Consider the following 16,146-nt stretch of genomic DNA (forward strand, 5'->3'; position numbering starts at 1 on the left):
AAGGCAAAGAGGATGAGACACCCACCTCACTGTCCTTTTATCTCTAATCTTCAACCAACCAGTTTTCCTCCTTCAAATTCTCCCTATCTTTGCTCCATTTTTCTTTTTCTCTCTTTCTTTTTTCTCTTTCTTTCTTTCTTTCTTTCTTTCTTTCTTTCTTTCTTTCTTTCTTTCTTTCTTTCTTTCTTTCTCTTTCTTTCATCTTTCCTTCCTTCTTTCCTTTCTTTCTTTCGTTAGTTACCTAGTTTTTTGAGACTGGTATCTTACTCTAATTCACGCAGGCCTTCAACTCATTATGAAGTCCAGGCTAGCCTTGAACTCGAGGTGATCCAGTGCCTCACACTCTTAGTTCTGTGATAACAGTGTGCACTAGGTTGCCTAGATTCTTTTCTTTTTTTTTTTCTTTTTTAATTTTTATTTATTTGTGTGTGGCCAGCTCAGCCCACCAGGGGGCGGGCTGGTTGGCATGTGGACTGAACTGTGGTCCCTGTGCTTTGCTAAGCTTGTGCTAAGTAGGTGCTTTAGACCACTGAGCCATCTGACCAGCCCGAGACTTCTTTTTGGCATATGTCTACCTCTGAGCTGCACCCCTGGCTCCCTCCCCCTTTAAAAAAATTTTTTGAGACAGGGTCTCACTTGGTTCCAGGCTCGCCTCAAATTTGCAGCGATCCTCCTGCCTCAGCCTCCCAGAGTGCTAGAATTACATGTGTGTGACACTGCACCTGGCTTTCCATTTTCTTAAAACTGGGAAAGAATCTCTTACCAGACCAAAGTAGGAAAGGGTAGATCCGATGTACACAATCAGACTGATAATGTCGAATTTTCCTCCCTGGAAGCACAGAGGGACAAGTTACCAAGTGGAATTCAGAGCCACGCTCTACTGTCCTCACATCCGGGCATCACTGTCAGACCTCGTGTTTGCTCTCCAGGCAGAGACTGTGGGACCTGCAGTGTGACACTCTTGTCCTGTTTATCCCATCCAGACGGGACTTGGAGACTCACCGTGCCAAAAACCAGGATGTCAAAACGGATCCCGAAGACTTTTATCAGAGTTCGTTTTTCCACATTATTTTCCCGGTAGTATTTGGCGTACCTGCAGGAGGGAAAGGACCCGTATTTATCTTGATCTCTTTGAGAGTGCTGACATTTTATGGAAAGAAAAACGAAGCCAGTCACCGATGCTGTCTTCTTGGCTACGTTTTAGGCAGCTGGCACAGCTGGTGGGACAGGTGGGACACTCACATACGGGAGAGGCATGCTTGGGACAGTCACACACGCACCACCAGTGCTTCAGGCCACCTGGCAGCAAGACATACGGACTATGGCTCTGTTGTGAATGTGTTAAAATTGACATTGAGATAGCTCAGCAGACTAAGTGCCTGCTTGGCAAGCGCAGGGCTCAGGGTTCAATCCCTGGTACCGCATGCTGTGCCGGCCCTGCCCTCGGGTGCTCTGAGCTGGTAATCCAGTTCAGGCGTGGTGGCACACACCTGTAATCCCAGCACTGGGGAGGCTGAAAACGAGGATTGTTGCAGGCAGCCGAGTTAGATAGAAATATTACAGGCAGTCAGACAGGGCCAGGCCCTCGAAGGAGACAACACAGAAGGTAAGATACCTTACAACTCTGGCAGGGATGGATGCTCCCGCCTGGGCCAGACCTAAAGACCAGAGATCAAACAAACACGGACCTCCCTAAGGATTGCGTCCAAGATTGATCATCACCCTGAGAGAGCCAGAAGAATCATTAATCCGACTTCTACGGGATGGCTACCTGATACAGTCCTGTTCTACATTCGTGCCCGCTTGCTACGGGACTCGCTTCCCCATTTGGTCGTGGACTTAATTTTACCTGAGCAATGGTGCTTGCAATCCCATTGGGTGACCATAGTTTTGTCCCACCTCATGTCCACCTAAGCGAGTTCCCATTCTCTCCACCTTAGAGCCACCTCACAGCATGGTTTTATTCTATAGAAGTTCTTGGAAGAGACAGCTTCCGGGGGACCACCTGCTCAGGCCCCCTCCTGCCCCTCTCTCAGACAAGAGCTTTCTTTCCCTCAATAAATATATTCTGCTCATAACCTCCATTTGTTCCTAAAATTCATTCTTTGGTTTTAGAGAACACGAACTCGTCCAGGTCAGGTTGGGAGATCATTTTTCCCTCTGTCATTTGGAGGTTCCCTGTGTCATTGGGAGGCTCCCTGTGTCACTGGGAGGTTGTCCACCCGAGACCAGTTTTTCCTCCCTGTATGAGGATCACTTTGAGTCTGAGCTGCGCAGTGAGTGATAGGCTCCTGGCGCAGCCGAGAAACAGGCAGAAGGAAAAAGGAAAGGGCTTTATTTTCTTTGAAGACAAGGAGAGAATCTGGGGAGGTCAAGGAATTCTCTGAACTAGACAAAGGGAGGCTGAGGCTTTTATAGCCTTTTGCCAGGGGTAGAGCTTGGAGGGGATATTTAGGCATACCTGAGGGAGCTGACTGGGGGTCTTCCCTGAGGCAGCGGGAAGGGTGAAAGGAAATTATGTCCTGGGCTAAGTTGGAGAAGAAGAGGGAGGTGGTCCTGAGAGCGAGGACCTTTGTTCTAAGCGTATCGGCCATATTAGATGACCACCGCAAGTATTTCAGCTATTTACACTAGGGCCCGAACCCATCAGTGAGACCCTGTACCAAATCCGTTAAATAAATAAATTTAAAAAAAAAATGGACAGGTCAGGAGTGGTGAAGCACACCTGTCATCCCAGCACTCAGGAGGCTGAGGCAGGAGGATTGCTAAGAGTCTGAGGCCAGACTGGGCTACACAGTGAGTTCAAGGCCAGCCTGAACTGCATAGCAAGACTCTCTCTGTCTCTGTCTCTGTCTCTGTCTCTGTCTCTGTCTCTGTCTCTCTCTCCCTCTCCCTCCCTCTCTCTGGCAGAACCAGGGATTGAACTCAGGCCCTTGCACTTGCCAGCCAAGTGCTTATTCCATTGAGCTATCTCCCCCAAGACTCTATCTCAAAAAGACAAGAGAGAGAGAGAGAGAGAGAGAGAGAGAGAGAGAGAGAGAGGAACAAAAGTTTAAATAACACAGTATTAACAGTAAGCAAAGGATTACAAAAAAAAAAAAAAAAACAAAAAACAAAAACAAAAACAAAAAACCACTTTAAGCAACGTAATATTTTGGCCCCTAGAACAAAGTGGTAGTGGAAGGAAGGAAGGACAAAGGACAAGTTTTAGATACCAGTCATGAGATTGGGGTGGAGGGTGGGGGACAGGTGTATTTCAGCATCTGTCCTAACTGTCCTTTCTACAGTTTTAGCAAAGTTGTGCAGAACTGTCCGCTACCCCTGGACCCTGGAAGCAAATTAAGGTCCAGCACTGTTTACCCTGCTGACGACCACTATGAAGCAGCTCTGGGCAGGGTCGATATTAACCAATTAGCTTTCTGTGTGTGAGTCTGCTGCCTGGGCCCTTAGGAAATGGGCAGCAGACTCATAGCAAGGGATCCTCTGCGAGTCACTGGTCACCCGGATGCCTCAAAAGACAAGACAAGGCCACAGCCAAAGAAGGCCACCTGGCTCCAAGCTCAGGCAACTAGATAAAGACTATAGAGCTCCAGGCATCTCGCTCCAGGGTGGAGTCCTCCCTGTTCTCCTAAATCAACAGAAAGTCCCACTTGGGGACGTCCTGGTTCCTGCCTCTCCTTAGTATTCCCCTCCCTTGTTTGGATAGCCAAGTAAATAGGGACCACCCAGAGAAGATCTTTGTCTTAGCCCCAGAAGATCTCAATTCTGTCGGAGGGCTTTGATCCTCTGGAGCCCTAAAATGATACCACTTGGCTCATTCAAGCCTTCAGCACCCACCCATTCGGGAGACGTGGGCCTGCTCAGCCCACCGCGGCTGGAGGCCGAGAACGCGCGGCACACCCCGCTGCAACCCGGCTGTGGTGAGCACACACAAACCCGACTGGGACCTTTCGGGCAGCCCTGGTGCGTACTCCCAAGCGCGTTTTCCGAGGAGCTCCCACTTACCAAGTCAGTTTTCCCTGCCCTGACCCACCCAGGGCCAGGCCAGCACAGACACCCTGTGACCCAATGCCAGCTGTCACTAGTCACACCGGCTGTCCTCAACGGTCTCCCCAACCCTCCTTGCTTCTGCACAAATTTGCTTTCTGACCACAACCACTGCTCCCCTGTGGCCTGCAAGGTGCAGGCTGTCGGGTTTTTGGGTTTTTTTTTTTTTGTTGTTGTTTTGTTTTTTTTGCAGAACCGGGGATTGAACTCAGGCCCTTGCCAGGCAAGCACTTATTCTACTGAGCCATCTCCCTGGCCCCTGCAGCCTGCTTGTATCCCTTGGGAAACATCTGCAACAACTGTTTCTTCATTTAAAAATTTTTTTAAAAAAATCTTTTATTTGATACAGGTCTCACTATGCAGCTTGGACTCATAATGACCTTCCTGTCTCAGCCTCCCCAGTGCTGGGATTACAGGCATGCACTGCCACAGCCGGTTTCAGGCTGGCACACCTTGGCCTGGCATAGCATGTGGTACTGGGGATTGAACCCAGGCCCTTGCACTTGCCAGGCAGGCACTTAGACCCCTGAGCTATCTCCCCATCCCTCTTTGTTTTCTTTCTGAGACAGGGTCTCACTGTGTAGTTCAGGCTACCCTTGAACTCACTATGTAGCTTAGGCTGCCCTGGAACTCACAGCAATCCTCCTGACTCAGCTCCCCAGTTCTGGGGTCAAGGGCACATGCTACCATGCCTGGTCTTCCTTGTCTCATTGAATTACCTCAAACATTAAGCGCTGGCACAAACCATGATCATCCCAAACAGGAAACTCTCATCAGTGCTGTAGCCAGGAAAAGTATGTTTTCTTTTTCATAAATAATTAGGAAGATTTAAACCATCTGCTTCACGATGCTTTTAATTACGTCCCACCCCCTCGCCACCTTTTCCAGTCCTTTTATGGAAGGCAAAGCCTTTTTGCTCTGGGCAGCACAGAACCTATTTGCAGGTGTGGGGGAAAGAAAACAGAAGATTTTCTGCCAACCTAGTGTGAATGTCCACAACTCATTTTGCTAAAAGTCTGACGCAAGACCAGTTAGATCTTCCCAGGCCCCCGAATGCCTCTTTCCCGGCAGGAGGGTTTCAGTTTCTTGACACTTGATTATCCCATTCTGAGGGCCCTTCCTTCAGAGGCCCTCTTGCTCTGTTCTGAGCACAGGAGCGAGTAGCAGATTTCCTGGGAAGGTTAACATCATGCAGTAAGTGCTCAGATCTCTACTTGCCAGGCCTGATTCCAGAAGTTCTTACACTAAGGGCGAGAATTACCCGTGGAGAATATGTTCAAAAGGCAACTCTGGCGCACGCTTGTCATTGCAGCACTCAGGAGGCTGAGGCAGGAAGGTCACTGGAAGTTTGAGGTCAGCCTGGGCTGCATAGTGAGTTCAAGGCCAGCCTGGACTAATAGCGAGAGCCTGTCTCAAGATCACAAAACAAAGCCAAAACCAGAAGGCACACTCCGGGGCCAGAGCCCAGAGAGCTTTCAGAAGGTCTGAGATGTTCCTAGGAATCTGCATTTCCAGTAAAGGGCTGCCAGGCGGTGGTCCACACTCGCAGGAACACTGGACCCTGCGTGCTTTTGCAAACCACTAGGTTGAACAGCGGCCTCCAAGGAGCTATGCCCTAGCCTCAGTGACAGGACCTTGTTTAGAAACAGGGTTTCTCAGATGTAGTACAGGCTGTCACAACAAGACATCTTGGGTTAGTGTGGCCCCCAAGTCCACAGGCTCAGGTTGCCAACAGCCACTGGAAGCTGGCAGAAGGCGAGAGGCTCCCCTCCCCCCAGTGTCCTGCTAACAGCTGGATTCCTGGCATGGGTGAGGGAATAAGTGTCACTTAAGCCATCGAATTCATAGCAATTTGTTAGAGCAGCCTCAGAAAGCTGACAGGTACTCGTGCTCATTGGGGACCCGAGGGACGCGTGCCAGGCTCTGTCAGGCCTGCCCTGCACCACGTGATGTGGCCCGGGTGAGCCGCAGAGCCCCTGAGGAAGGACGTCTGGCAGTTCTACCTTCTGTTGAGGACTACCTTCTGCAGTGAGACCGACTGCAACTCCCTCTTTGAGAGGTTATTTTTTGGAGACAGGGTCGCACTGTGCAGTTCAGACTGGCCTTGAGCTCACTCTGTAGCCCAGGCTGGCCGCAAACCTACAGCACTCCACCTGCCTCCGCCTCCTGAGTGCTGGGATTACAGGTGTGTGCTGCCACCCCCCGCACTGTGTTTTAGAAAGTTGCATTTTCTCGCGTGCCTCCTGCATCCTGTAATTTCCTTCCCTTTGGAGCAGCTATTTGAAAATAGCTTGTCTGATCAGAGCTCAACAATTTATTCTTGGTCAAAGATTTCTTCTGGTGCTCATGGCAGGCCACAAATGCCCCGAGCTTTATTCTGAAGAACATGAGCATCAGACGTGTCTGGGCTGAGCTGAGGACTTCAGGGACGCTGCTAATGTGTGACTGCGACTCCACGTGCCTCTCTCCACGCTGAGGCCTCAGTCTACTGAGTAGAGAGCAGGGAACGATCAGAAAGTTCTGGGGCTCCGGACGAAAATGCAGAGTTGGAGGAAACCAGAGGAACCTGGAGGAAGCTGGAGGGAGTTAGGGGTCTCCAACTCAGGTGCCGGCTAGGGCCTGGCAGATACCAGCGTGAACAACACAGGCCAGCTCCCAGGCCTCAAGGAGTGGCCTGGAGAGTGACAAGCCAGGAAGCACTGGCCCCACCCTGGGCCTGTCCAACGTGGTCTACCTAGGGGGCCTGAGAATGTGCATTCCTAAGTCCCCACGTGATATAGGCCATTGGTCTGGGCCATAAGTACTGAAAGGCTTTCTAAATTGCTTCTCAAAGCGGGCATGGCGGTACACACCTGTAGTGGACTACATAGCAAGGCTGTCTCAACAAAGGAAACACCGAAAAGTTAAATAAAGAAAAAAAAAAGGTGTTGAAGTCAAATGTGTTCAGTAGAAACCACACGTGGGTTTTATTTCTTTTTTTTAGTAGTAGGGATTGAACTCAGGAAGCTCTGAGCAAAGTCCCTAGACCTTTTTAATTTATGTCTGTCTATCTATCTATCTATCTATCTGTCTGTCTGTCTGTCTATTTTTTGAGACAGGGTCTCGCTATACAGTTCTGGCCTAGTAAACAAAGTCGCACTAAGCTGTCTAGGCTTCCCTGGAACTGTGGTTCCATCTGCCCCAGCCTCCTACGTAGTGGACGTTATAGACATTCACCACCATACCCAGCTCACACTTCTGTGGGGTTTTTTTTTGTTGTTGTTGTTGTTTTTTAATGTATTTGGTACAGGGTCTACAGGGTCTCACTAGGTAGATTGAACTCACAGCGATTCTCCTGCTTGCAGCCTCCCAAGCCCTGGGATTACAGGTGTGCGCCCAGTCTTGATCGCTGTCTCAGTGTACCCCAGGAGCGGGGCTGGCACAGCAGGCTGGGAATTGAACCCTGGCTGCTGCACTCTGCCCAAGCAGGCGCTTTTGTCCGCTGAGCTATCTGGCCGGCCCTTACACTTCTGATTTTGAGTTCTGATACTCTTCTGGGCTAGCAAGATGCCCCCTGCTGGCGTGGGCAGTGGCGCCAGGCTGCAGCTGCCCGGCAGGAGCTGGCCGTGGGAGGCAACGCCTGCCGCTCTGCCCAGCGCTGTTTCTAAGCCGGGGCGTACAGAAGGGTGCACAGGCTCGGCGCAGTTTCCACCCAGCCTGTTTCAGCTGTGATGGGTTTATCAGGACGGGCCCCCACAGAGAGCTGAGGGGTGACCGCACAAAGGATCCCCGCATCACCACAGGTACGTAGAAGTCCAAGACAGAATGCCTGGGGGTGCAGCGCAATGCTAGAGCGCTTCCCTGGTATGTGTGAGGCTCTGGGTTTGATCCCAGCAACGCGCGCGCGCGCACACACACACACACACACACAGTACTGAACTCAGGGCAGAAAGGACACTTTCCTGGATCCTACTCGGGCAGTGGGGTGGCAGCCCTGTGACCCTTAGGCACTTCCTGAGCCTGTCCTCCTCAGGGCAGCTAGAGTTGCACAGCGTCCACAGGTTACAGCGCGTGCGCTGGGCTGGCAGAAACCCCACCCAGCAAGGGAGAAGGAATGGGTTCTTTAGCAGAGAAAACGAATCTCAAGCCCAGAAATCACACTAAAAACTGGCTTGCCGTGGACCACGCACTATACAATCCTGCCAGGACTGGCTCAGGATGACACTGCCCCTCCGGGAAATGCCGGGACGCCCCGCACATGCAGGGCTTTGTCTGAGTTCCTGCCCCTGCAGCTGAGCTGCCAGTGAGTAGCCCAGCGTCCACCCGGGGAACTGCACGCTGGCTAGCTCACACAGTAGGCCAGCATGGACGGAATGGTGCAGAGGAGCAGACGAGAGAGGAGCGTCCACAAAGCAGGAGAAGATCACACAGAAGTTCATGCCTTTGAATACAACCACATTTAAAAAATTCCTAGAAATAAAGATAGCACCGTAGGTTGAGCTAGGATCTTACTAGTCTAGGTTGGCCTGAAACTCACAGCAATCCTCCTGCCTCAGCTTCCCAAGTGCCAGGATTATAGGCATGCGACACCTATACCTGGCAGGCCAATTTTCTTTCTTTCTTTCTTTCTTTCTTTCTTTCTTTCTTTCTTTCTTTTTTTTTTTTTTTTTGTATTTAGTACAGGGTCTACAGGGTCTCATTACACAGATCGGACTCATAGTGACCCTCCTGTTTTCATTTTCCCAAGTGCTGGGATTACAGGCACATGCCACCACGCCCAGTCTCAATCACTGGTTCAGTGTGCCCCGGGGGCGGGGCTGGCATGGCAGGCCAGGGTATCAAACCCCTGGCCCCTGCATCTGCCTAAGTGGGCACTTTAATCCGCTGAGCTATCTGGCCAGCCCCAAAATTTCAATTATACGGGGAGAATAAGTGAGAAAGTCTTGAGATAAAAGGGAAAGAGTACGTTTTGGGGATCACAGCGATCTGGGTTAGGATTAGGACGCCGAGTTGTGGGTCTTGGGCAAATCATTTAACCTTTCCCAGCTTAAGCCAGGAGCACTAATAGCTACTACCTAGGGTCGTGAAGAGGGCTGGCGAGAGGCTGGTACGAGGAAGACCCTCTTTAAACTGCAGTAGCGGTACGCCCACTCCATGGAATGGGATTGTCACAAACACTATGTTCTCTCACCAATTCCAGAACTGCAGAGTGTGTGTGTGTGTGTGTGTGTGTGTGCCCGCGCGCTACCATCTCATATGCTTCTCGGGACAGAATGATGGAAGAAGAGAAAATTCACTCGAGGTTGTCACCTCAAGCCACCGGAACTGTGGGTGATTTTACCCTCCTAGGTGCTTTTCTGCTTTCCAAGTGCTGTGGCCCCAGGAAGCCAAAGTGACCCTCCTGATGGCTGGAGGTGCAGTTCCACCAGGCCCGGGGCCCCCCAAGCCCAGCCCAGCTAGTTGCTCAGCGAGTCCGGGCCAGAGGGCTGTTACCTGAAGTTGTAGCCGGGGTACAAGGACTCATTGGCGGTCTTGTCATCCAGGCGTCGGAAGCTGTACTTGGGGCGGCAGCGGTGGGACCACCTGTCCAGGTTGCAGTCCCAGTTGATCTCAATGCCCATGATTCCTCCCTGTGGGTGTGGGGCCGCAAGGGACACTCTAGGCCAGCTCCCAGAGCACTCCGTCACACATAGAGGCCCTCGCTTGGGGAAAGCGCTGACGAAGGCTCTCAGAGCAATAACTGTGAGCTGAGGCCCCATGCCCGGTGTGTAGGACACATTACTTCCAGGCTTTTGCTGCTGTGGCTGGGATGGGGCTTGCTATGTAGTTCAGGCTGGCCTCGAGCTCAAGGTGATCCTCCTGCCTCAGCCTCCCGCGTTCTAGGATTATAGGCCTGCGCCATCACGCTGGGCTCCACAGACTTCCCAAATACAACGTCAAAGAATCACCACCCAGCAAATCGTTCTTGCACTCAAATCTTGAGTGCCTCCCCATTAAAGATTATGTTGGAACCTGTTGGCGCCATAGCTCCTCTCTGACCTCTCAGTACTCCCTTCATTAATTTAAGGAAGGTTCTTGGCAGTGTAGACAGATGAAGGGTCTTAAGAGGGGAGATTACCCTGGGTACCCAGGCAGGGCTTTAGCACCCATCTTACAATCCTCATATCTTAAAGGCAAGTGTTTTTGCACAGGGGCTCTGACCAGAAGGAGTCACTGTGCCCACTGATGCCCCAGGCAGCTTTACAGATGAAGGAAGAGGCTATAAGCCAAGAAACACAAGGAGCTGGTGGGCACCGCAGCACATACCCGTAATTCCAGCTACTCGCGAGGCTGAGGCAGGAGGATAGCAAATCTGAGCCCAACCTAGACAATTTAGCAAGACTATCTAAATAAAAAGGGCTTTGGTTACAGCTCAGTGCAAAAGCCTTGGGCTCAATCTGCAGTATTGCAAAAGCAGAAGGAGAAAGAAAAAGCCGGCTGTGGTGGTGCACACCTAATCCCAGATCTCGGGAGGCTGACACAGGACGATCACTGAGAGTTGGAGGCCCACCTGGGCTACAAGGTGAGCGCAAGGCCAGCCCGGACTATGTTAGGGAGAGCCTGTCTCAAAAGAACAAAAAGAGGGAGGGATGGGGAGTGAAAGAGCAGAAGAGAGAAAAACAGGAGGCCTCTCTGAAGCAGGCAGGATATGCGTCCCCCCGACAGCCTCCAGAGGGCGCCTGGCTGGGCTGATGCCTTCATCCCGCCCACAGAGCGAGGGAATCTAATTTCAGACTCGATTTTAGTATATGGGCTGCCGAAGTGAGCTCCAGGAATAAAGAAAATGTGGTTGTTTAAGCCACCAAGTCCGTGGTCATTTGTCACAGTGATCACCGGAAGTTAGCATCGCGGGCAGCTCGCTCCAGGGTTGTGGGCCCACGCGGGGCTTAGACCCTCTAGACCCCTTGAGGCCCTGCGGCCCAACCTTGTGGTCGCAGGACAGGGTCCCTCCTGGGCTCTGCGTGGCACTGAGACCCCACCCACCTTCACAGCCACTTCAGAGAAGCGGTCTCCGGCGTCCCGGAAGATGTCTCCTAGCCGGAAAATGGGACACTGAGGGTTCTGCATCTTGTGGAAGGTGCAGGAGGTGTTCAGGCCCGGGAGGATGTTTCTCCTGGGTGGCATTGAAAGCAGACAGACAGACAGACAGACAGAGTCACAGTGCTGATGTGACCCTGGGTGGCTGCTCCTGGGACTCCTGTCTCCCTGGGGACCCCTGTGGAACATGTTGCCACATGGTGCCAGGGTCAGTCTGTGACCAACAGCACGTGGCAGAATTGATGGGACACCGCGGGGTAAGATGCTGTGGGCTTCCATCTCGTCCTGTTTTGGCCCCTTGCTAGAGGGAAGCCAGCCACAGTGTCCTAAGCACATTCAGCCACCTTCCTGCCACCACCAGGGAGAGCCTGGAGCGGACTCCCCGCCCCCATGGGGTGTGGGGGTGACTTTGACCCCAAGGAGACCTGGATGATAACCTGCAAGACTGAGCCATCTACAGAGACACTCCAAGTTCCTGACCCACAGAGATTGTGGGTGACGAGATGTTCCTAGTTCTAGGCTCCGTAGGCGTGGGATCACTTGTTACACAGCATAGCACAGGGGACTGATAGTCAGGCATTCTGGGCACTTACGTGGTGTAGTTGTGACCAGGGAAGTCGACGTTGTTCTTGATGAGCACTGTGAAGTTTTCTGCGCTGCCCAGGAGTGCAGGCCTGGGGGAGAGAAGTGGGGGTCAGTGACTGCTGGACCTGGACGGGCCAGCCCACGGGCCAACAGGGCCCAAGGCTTCTAAGCTTGTAGATTAGTGTTTAGTCTTTGGGATGAGTAAAGAAAAATGGATATAGCAAGCTAGTGGACAAACCCAAGTTCTCCATAAAGCCTCTAGCTTCTCCAAGGAGAGTCAATACCTCTCCCTCTCTCGTGTCCTGTCCTGTCTTCCCCTTCCCTCCCTCCCCCTCCCCTCCTTTTCTCCTTTCCTCTGTTTCCCTTCCCTCTCTTCTCTGTCCTTCTCTCTTTGGTACCAGGGTATGAACCCAGGTCCTTAACACTGAACTACATCTCCAGTCTTCTTCTTGTTTTTCATTTTGAGAGAGAGGGGGCCTGCCCCTTAGCTCAGTTCTTTAAGTGGCTGCTTCAACAAAGCAGTCAGGCTCAGGTTGCTGTGGTTTGATCCCCACAACTTAAGCCAGACAAACCTGCCCTGAAGGCATTCGGAGGAAAAAAAAAAAAATCATTTTGAGACAGAATCTTGCTAAGTCACTAAGCTATCCTGGCTGGGGAGCTGGAGTTGAACTTGTGATCTTCCTGCCTCAGGCTCCCAGACTACTGGCATTATAGGTATGTCAGAATTTCTCCCTTCTTGAGACTCTATGACATTTATAGCACCACTTTTTTACTCTCGGATGTCATTGTGTATCTAGATATGTTCAGTGCCATATTGACAGACATTTAATAACCAGCCCTCTAGGGGAGAAAGGGCCTTCAATAGCGTTTGCTGATTACTGTGGGGTGAAGCCTCCTCCTGTGGCTGGCTTCCCACTGCCCAGGGGACATCTGTAGTTAGGAAGGGATGAGTGTAATTGGCTTGGAGCCAGTCACAGCCAGCTCCAGCCAGTCCTGCCTGTGGCTCTCCCAGGAGGCCTGCAGCTCTGCAGGGCTAGCACAGTAACTCCTGCTCTGGGCATCACCAGCTGTCAGCACGGAGCCACCCAGCGAGTTGATGGCACCAGTCATTCCCAGGAGGCCTGTGTGGCCCATGGGTCTGCACAAGGTAGGGGAGCACAGGCCCTGGGCTGCAGCAGGGCCACCATCATCTGTCCCTCATCTGTGAGCTCAACAGCTATGGGTGGTACTGAGCAGGGAGCTGGGCCCTGGCAGATGGCAGTGAACGCAGTCTACGAAGTAGGGAGAAAACTGGTGGTGGCTGAAAAGCTACAGCTGCCGCCTGCTGCCCGTGTGTGCGGTGGCACCGGGAAGGGACGAGGCTACTGGACGGGGCGCTGAGAACCGACTGCCTACTACTCCAGGACTTGCTGAGCCACGCTCCTGCTCTGCGGGTGATGTTGCTGTCGTGAACACGGTCACCTTCGTCTGTCCACTGTCCACGCCCCTCTGGTGACAAGGCCTGTTTCCGCTCTGTGGGGAAGCCAGCTCTCTGCCACTCTCCCTCCGGAGCATGGGCTTAGGACCCAGGGCTGGCTAAGCAGCGTTGTGGTCCACTTCCTTAGCCACAGTGATTGAGTCACTGGCAGTCACATGACTTAGTTCATTAAGAACATTTGGACGTTCTTTTGTGTATAGACAATTAGGAAAGAGACTCTCATTTGTGCTGGGAGTCTTAGTAGGACAGGGTAAGCCTATAAATTCAAAGCCAAACCGGAAGAAAGAATAAAGGAGAAGAGTGGAAAGGGAGGAGGAAAAATCTTCCTGGTATCTCTTGAAGCCTGCCTCAAGCCTCGTCTGAGGCCAGAAATTCTGGATGCCACTTTTGCTGGAGTCACTGATGCCTGCTTCTCAGGAGCCAGGTTAAGTTAGGTTTCTGTCATTTGCACTGGCAGAAGTTTATTTATAGCAAGTGTCTGCTATGTGCAGGACACACTAAGCCCCCACCTGGGCAGTCCTCTAAGGACCAGGGGCCTTTTCCACCTGCATGACGCTTATGACTTTGTTTCGAAGTACAGCCCTCTGTGCGTGGCTTTTCTGCTTAAGAGACTGCAAGCGCCTTTGGATCCGATACATATTCGGGCCTGTTACATTTCACATGAGACGTCACACACACAATAAACATCTAAAACTGCTACGCAGTGCTGGGTTTGTTGAATGGATAAATTAACCATCTTCGCTCATTTATACAGCAGATGAAGAAACCGACTTTCAGGGGTCGCAGGCCCAGGTCAGGTCACTGTGCAGACCCGGCCCAGGCATCAGGAGCTGTGTGGCATCTGTCCCCGGAGCCGGCTGGTGGCAGAGCAGAACCGAAAGCCAGAGACCATCAAGGCCTCCTTTGTTTTGAACCAAGAACCACTCTGGTGGTGTCCCACCCATAGCATCCGCTCCCTCTGTGCCACAACTTCTGCCATCTAGAAATGAATGTGGGCTGACAAGTGAGGGCCAGGGAGGGTGACGCTGGCCCAGACCTCAGCCCGGCTCCCCCCACACCAGCCCAGGCGCTGGGGGTGGGGGCTCTGTGTCCCACACACAGGGAGCAGTGCTCAGTCACTCCTCTATAGCAACCATTTGGCACGCATGTGTCCATTTCAGTGTCCATTTAATTTAAGACTTTTCTCTATGCAAACGATAAAATTTCAACTTCTAGGGTCAGTCCTGGGGTTTGAACACCCGGCCCGCTAGGCATGCTGTACTACTGAGCTCTATCTCCAGCACTCTGGCTTAGGGTTTTTCCCTAAAGGAAATGAGGCCTCTAGAGTTTCTGGCTTCAGCCAAAGCTTGATCCAGCTGCTTAGGTGCAGCAGCCAGATTTCAAGTACTCAGTAACCACACATAGCTGTCATACACTTTGGACAGCAGAAGTACAGAAGATCCCCACGATTATAGGAAGTTCTGTTGGACAGTGCTGGCCTAGAACCACCATGTGGGCCAACTCTGTGTGTGTGTGTGAGAGAGAGAGAGAGAGAGAGAGAGAGAGAGAGAGAGAGAGAGAGAGCCCAAGCACTCAACTCACTTTACAACATCTGATCAAGATCATCTGATTTAAGCAGCCCCACAGGGGCATTCTCATTTGCAGGTGCAACTGCTGTTCAGTGACAGTGCCACTGTCACTTTCCAAGTTCACATAGATAGATGCACTAGAGGCAGGATTTGAATCCGTGTTTTTTTTTTTTTTTTTTTTTTTTTTTTTTGTCTTTTTGAGACAAGGTCTTGCTGTGCAGTTCAGGCTGGCCTTGAGCTTACTTTTGAAGCCCAGGCTGGTCTCGAATTTGCAATAATCTTCCTGCCTCAGCTTATCAACTACTGGGATTACAGGCATGCACCATCACGCCCAGGTAGCCCTGCACTTCCTGAGATTAACCTTCTGATGGGGTGTTAGAGGATTAATACGGCAGCCTTGCAATCTCTGGCCTGTGAGCTTTTGAGAAAACTTGTGTCTTCCACTCGCTCTTCCCTTTTCCCTCTTCCTTCCCATTTCTTTCCTCCCCTCCTCCCTGCCCTGTTACTCAGTGTGGCACTAACTGCCCCAGCACTCTGCAGGGGCGCTACAGGGAAGGTCAGAAGGGCCAGCGAAGGTGCCGGGCACCCGGGGGCACGCACAGGAGTCACTGGGTGCCAACTGACATAGAACCAGCTCAACACCTTAGCAGCTGGCACGGCCTCTCGGGGGCGCTGGAGGGTACCAAGCGCCGTGCCTGGCACAGGGGTCCCCAAGCCCAGAAGACCCAGTCCTCTGTGGTCACTGCTGTGTCTGTCCCTCCTCCCTCCTTCACGTCTCACCGGGGGGCCTCTTCCACGGTCTCGGTGGGACACCAGGCGGCCACCTCACAGGTCTTCTTGGTCCCGCTGTATACCACACACTTGCCGGTCTGGATTCCTATGGAGGGGCAGGGGTCCCAGAACCCGGATGTGAGCAGACGGTGGGGAGGAAGTTCCTGAGGCCACCGTGGACACACAGGACCCCATCCTTTTCCACTATCACCTCAGACAAAGCAGACAAAAACAGGAAACCTGTGTGAGTGCGTGCGTGCGTGCGTGCGTGTGTGTGTGTGTGTGTGTGTATGTGTGTGTTACCCTACAGGTCTACTATGAAACCACAACTTCAGCCTAATTTTTTCACATTTTTGAGACAGGGTCACACTAAGTTGCCCAGGCTGGTCTTGAACTTACAGGTCTCCTGCCTCAGCCTCCTGAGTAGCTGAGATTACAGGCATGTACCATCACAGTTGGTAACAGTAAGCTTCTAAAAAGGGACCAGGGGCTGGTGAGATGGCTCAGTGGTCTAAAGCACCTACTTAGAACAAGCTTAGCAAAGCACAGGGACTGCAGTTCAATCCCCCAGCACCACATGCCAGCCAGCCCTGCCCTCTGGTGGGCTGAGCTGGCCACACACACACACACACACACACACAC

The 16,146-nt window shown here is 52.1% G+C and overlaps 1 protein-coding gene across 4 annotated transcripts in view; it reads right to left on the minus strand.

Moving 5' to 3' along the window:
- Positions 1-16,146, minus strand: part of P2rx7 (purinergic receptor P2X 7) — a 44,398-nt gene that overhangs the window by 6,628 nt on the left and 21,624 nt on the right. For all 4 annotated transcript variants that reach the window (XM_004635984.2, XM_023720631.1, XM_023720632.1 and 1 more), the window contains 6 exons: positions 15,514-15,610; positions 11,697-11,777; positions 11,050-11,179; positions 9,520-9,656; positions 1,003-1,093; positions 764-829 (listed from right to left, as the gene is read on the minus strand). In XM_004635984.2, coding sequence (XP_004636041.1) covers positions 764-829; positions 1,003-1,093; positions 9,520-9,656; positions 11,050-11,179; positions 11,697-11,777; positions 15,514-15,610 — 602 coding nt within the window. The remainder of the gene's footprint in view (positions 1-763; positions 830-1,002; positions 1,094-9,519; positions 9,657-11,049; positions 11,180-11,696; positions 11,778-15,513; positions 15,611-16,146) is intronic.

Source organism: Octodon degus, unplaced genomic scaffold, assembly GCF_000260255.1.
Source record: "Octodon degus isolate 3935 unplaced genomic scaffold, OctDeg1.0 scaffold00076, whole genome shotgun sequence".
NCBI classification, from domain to species: Eukaryota; Metazoa; Chordata; class Mammalia; order Rodentia; family Octodontidae; genus Octodon; species Octodon degus.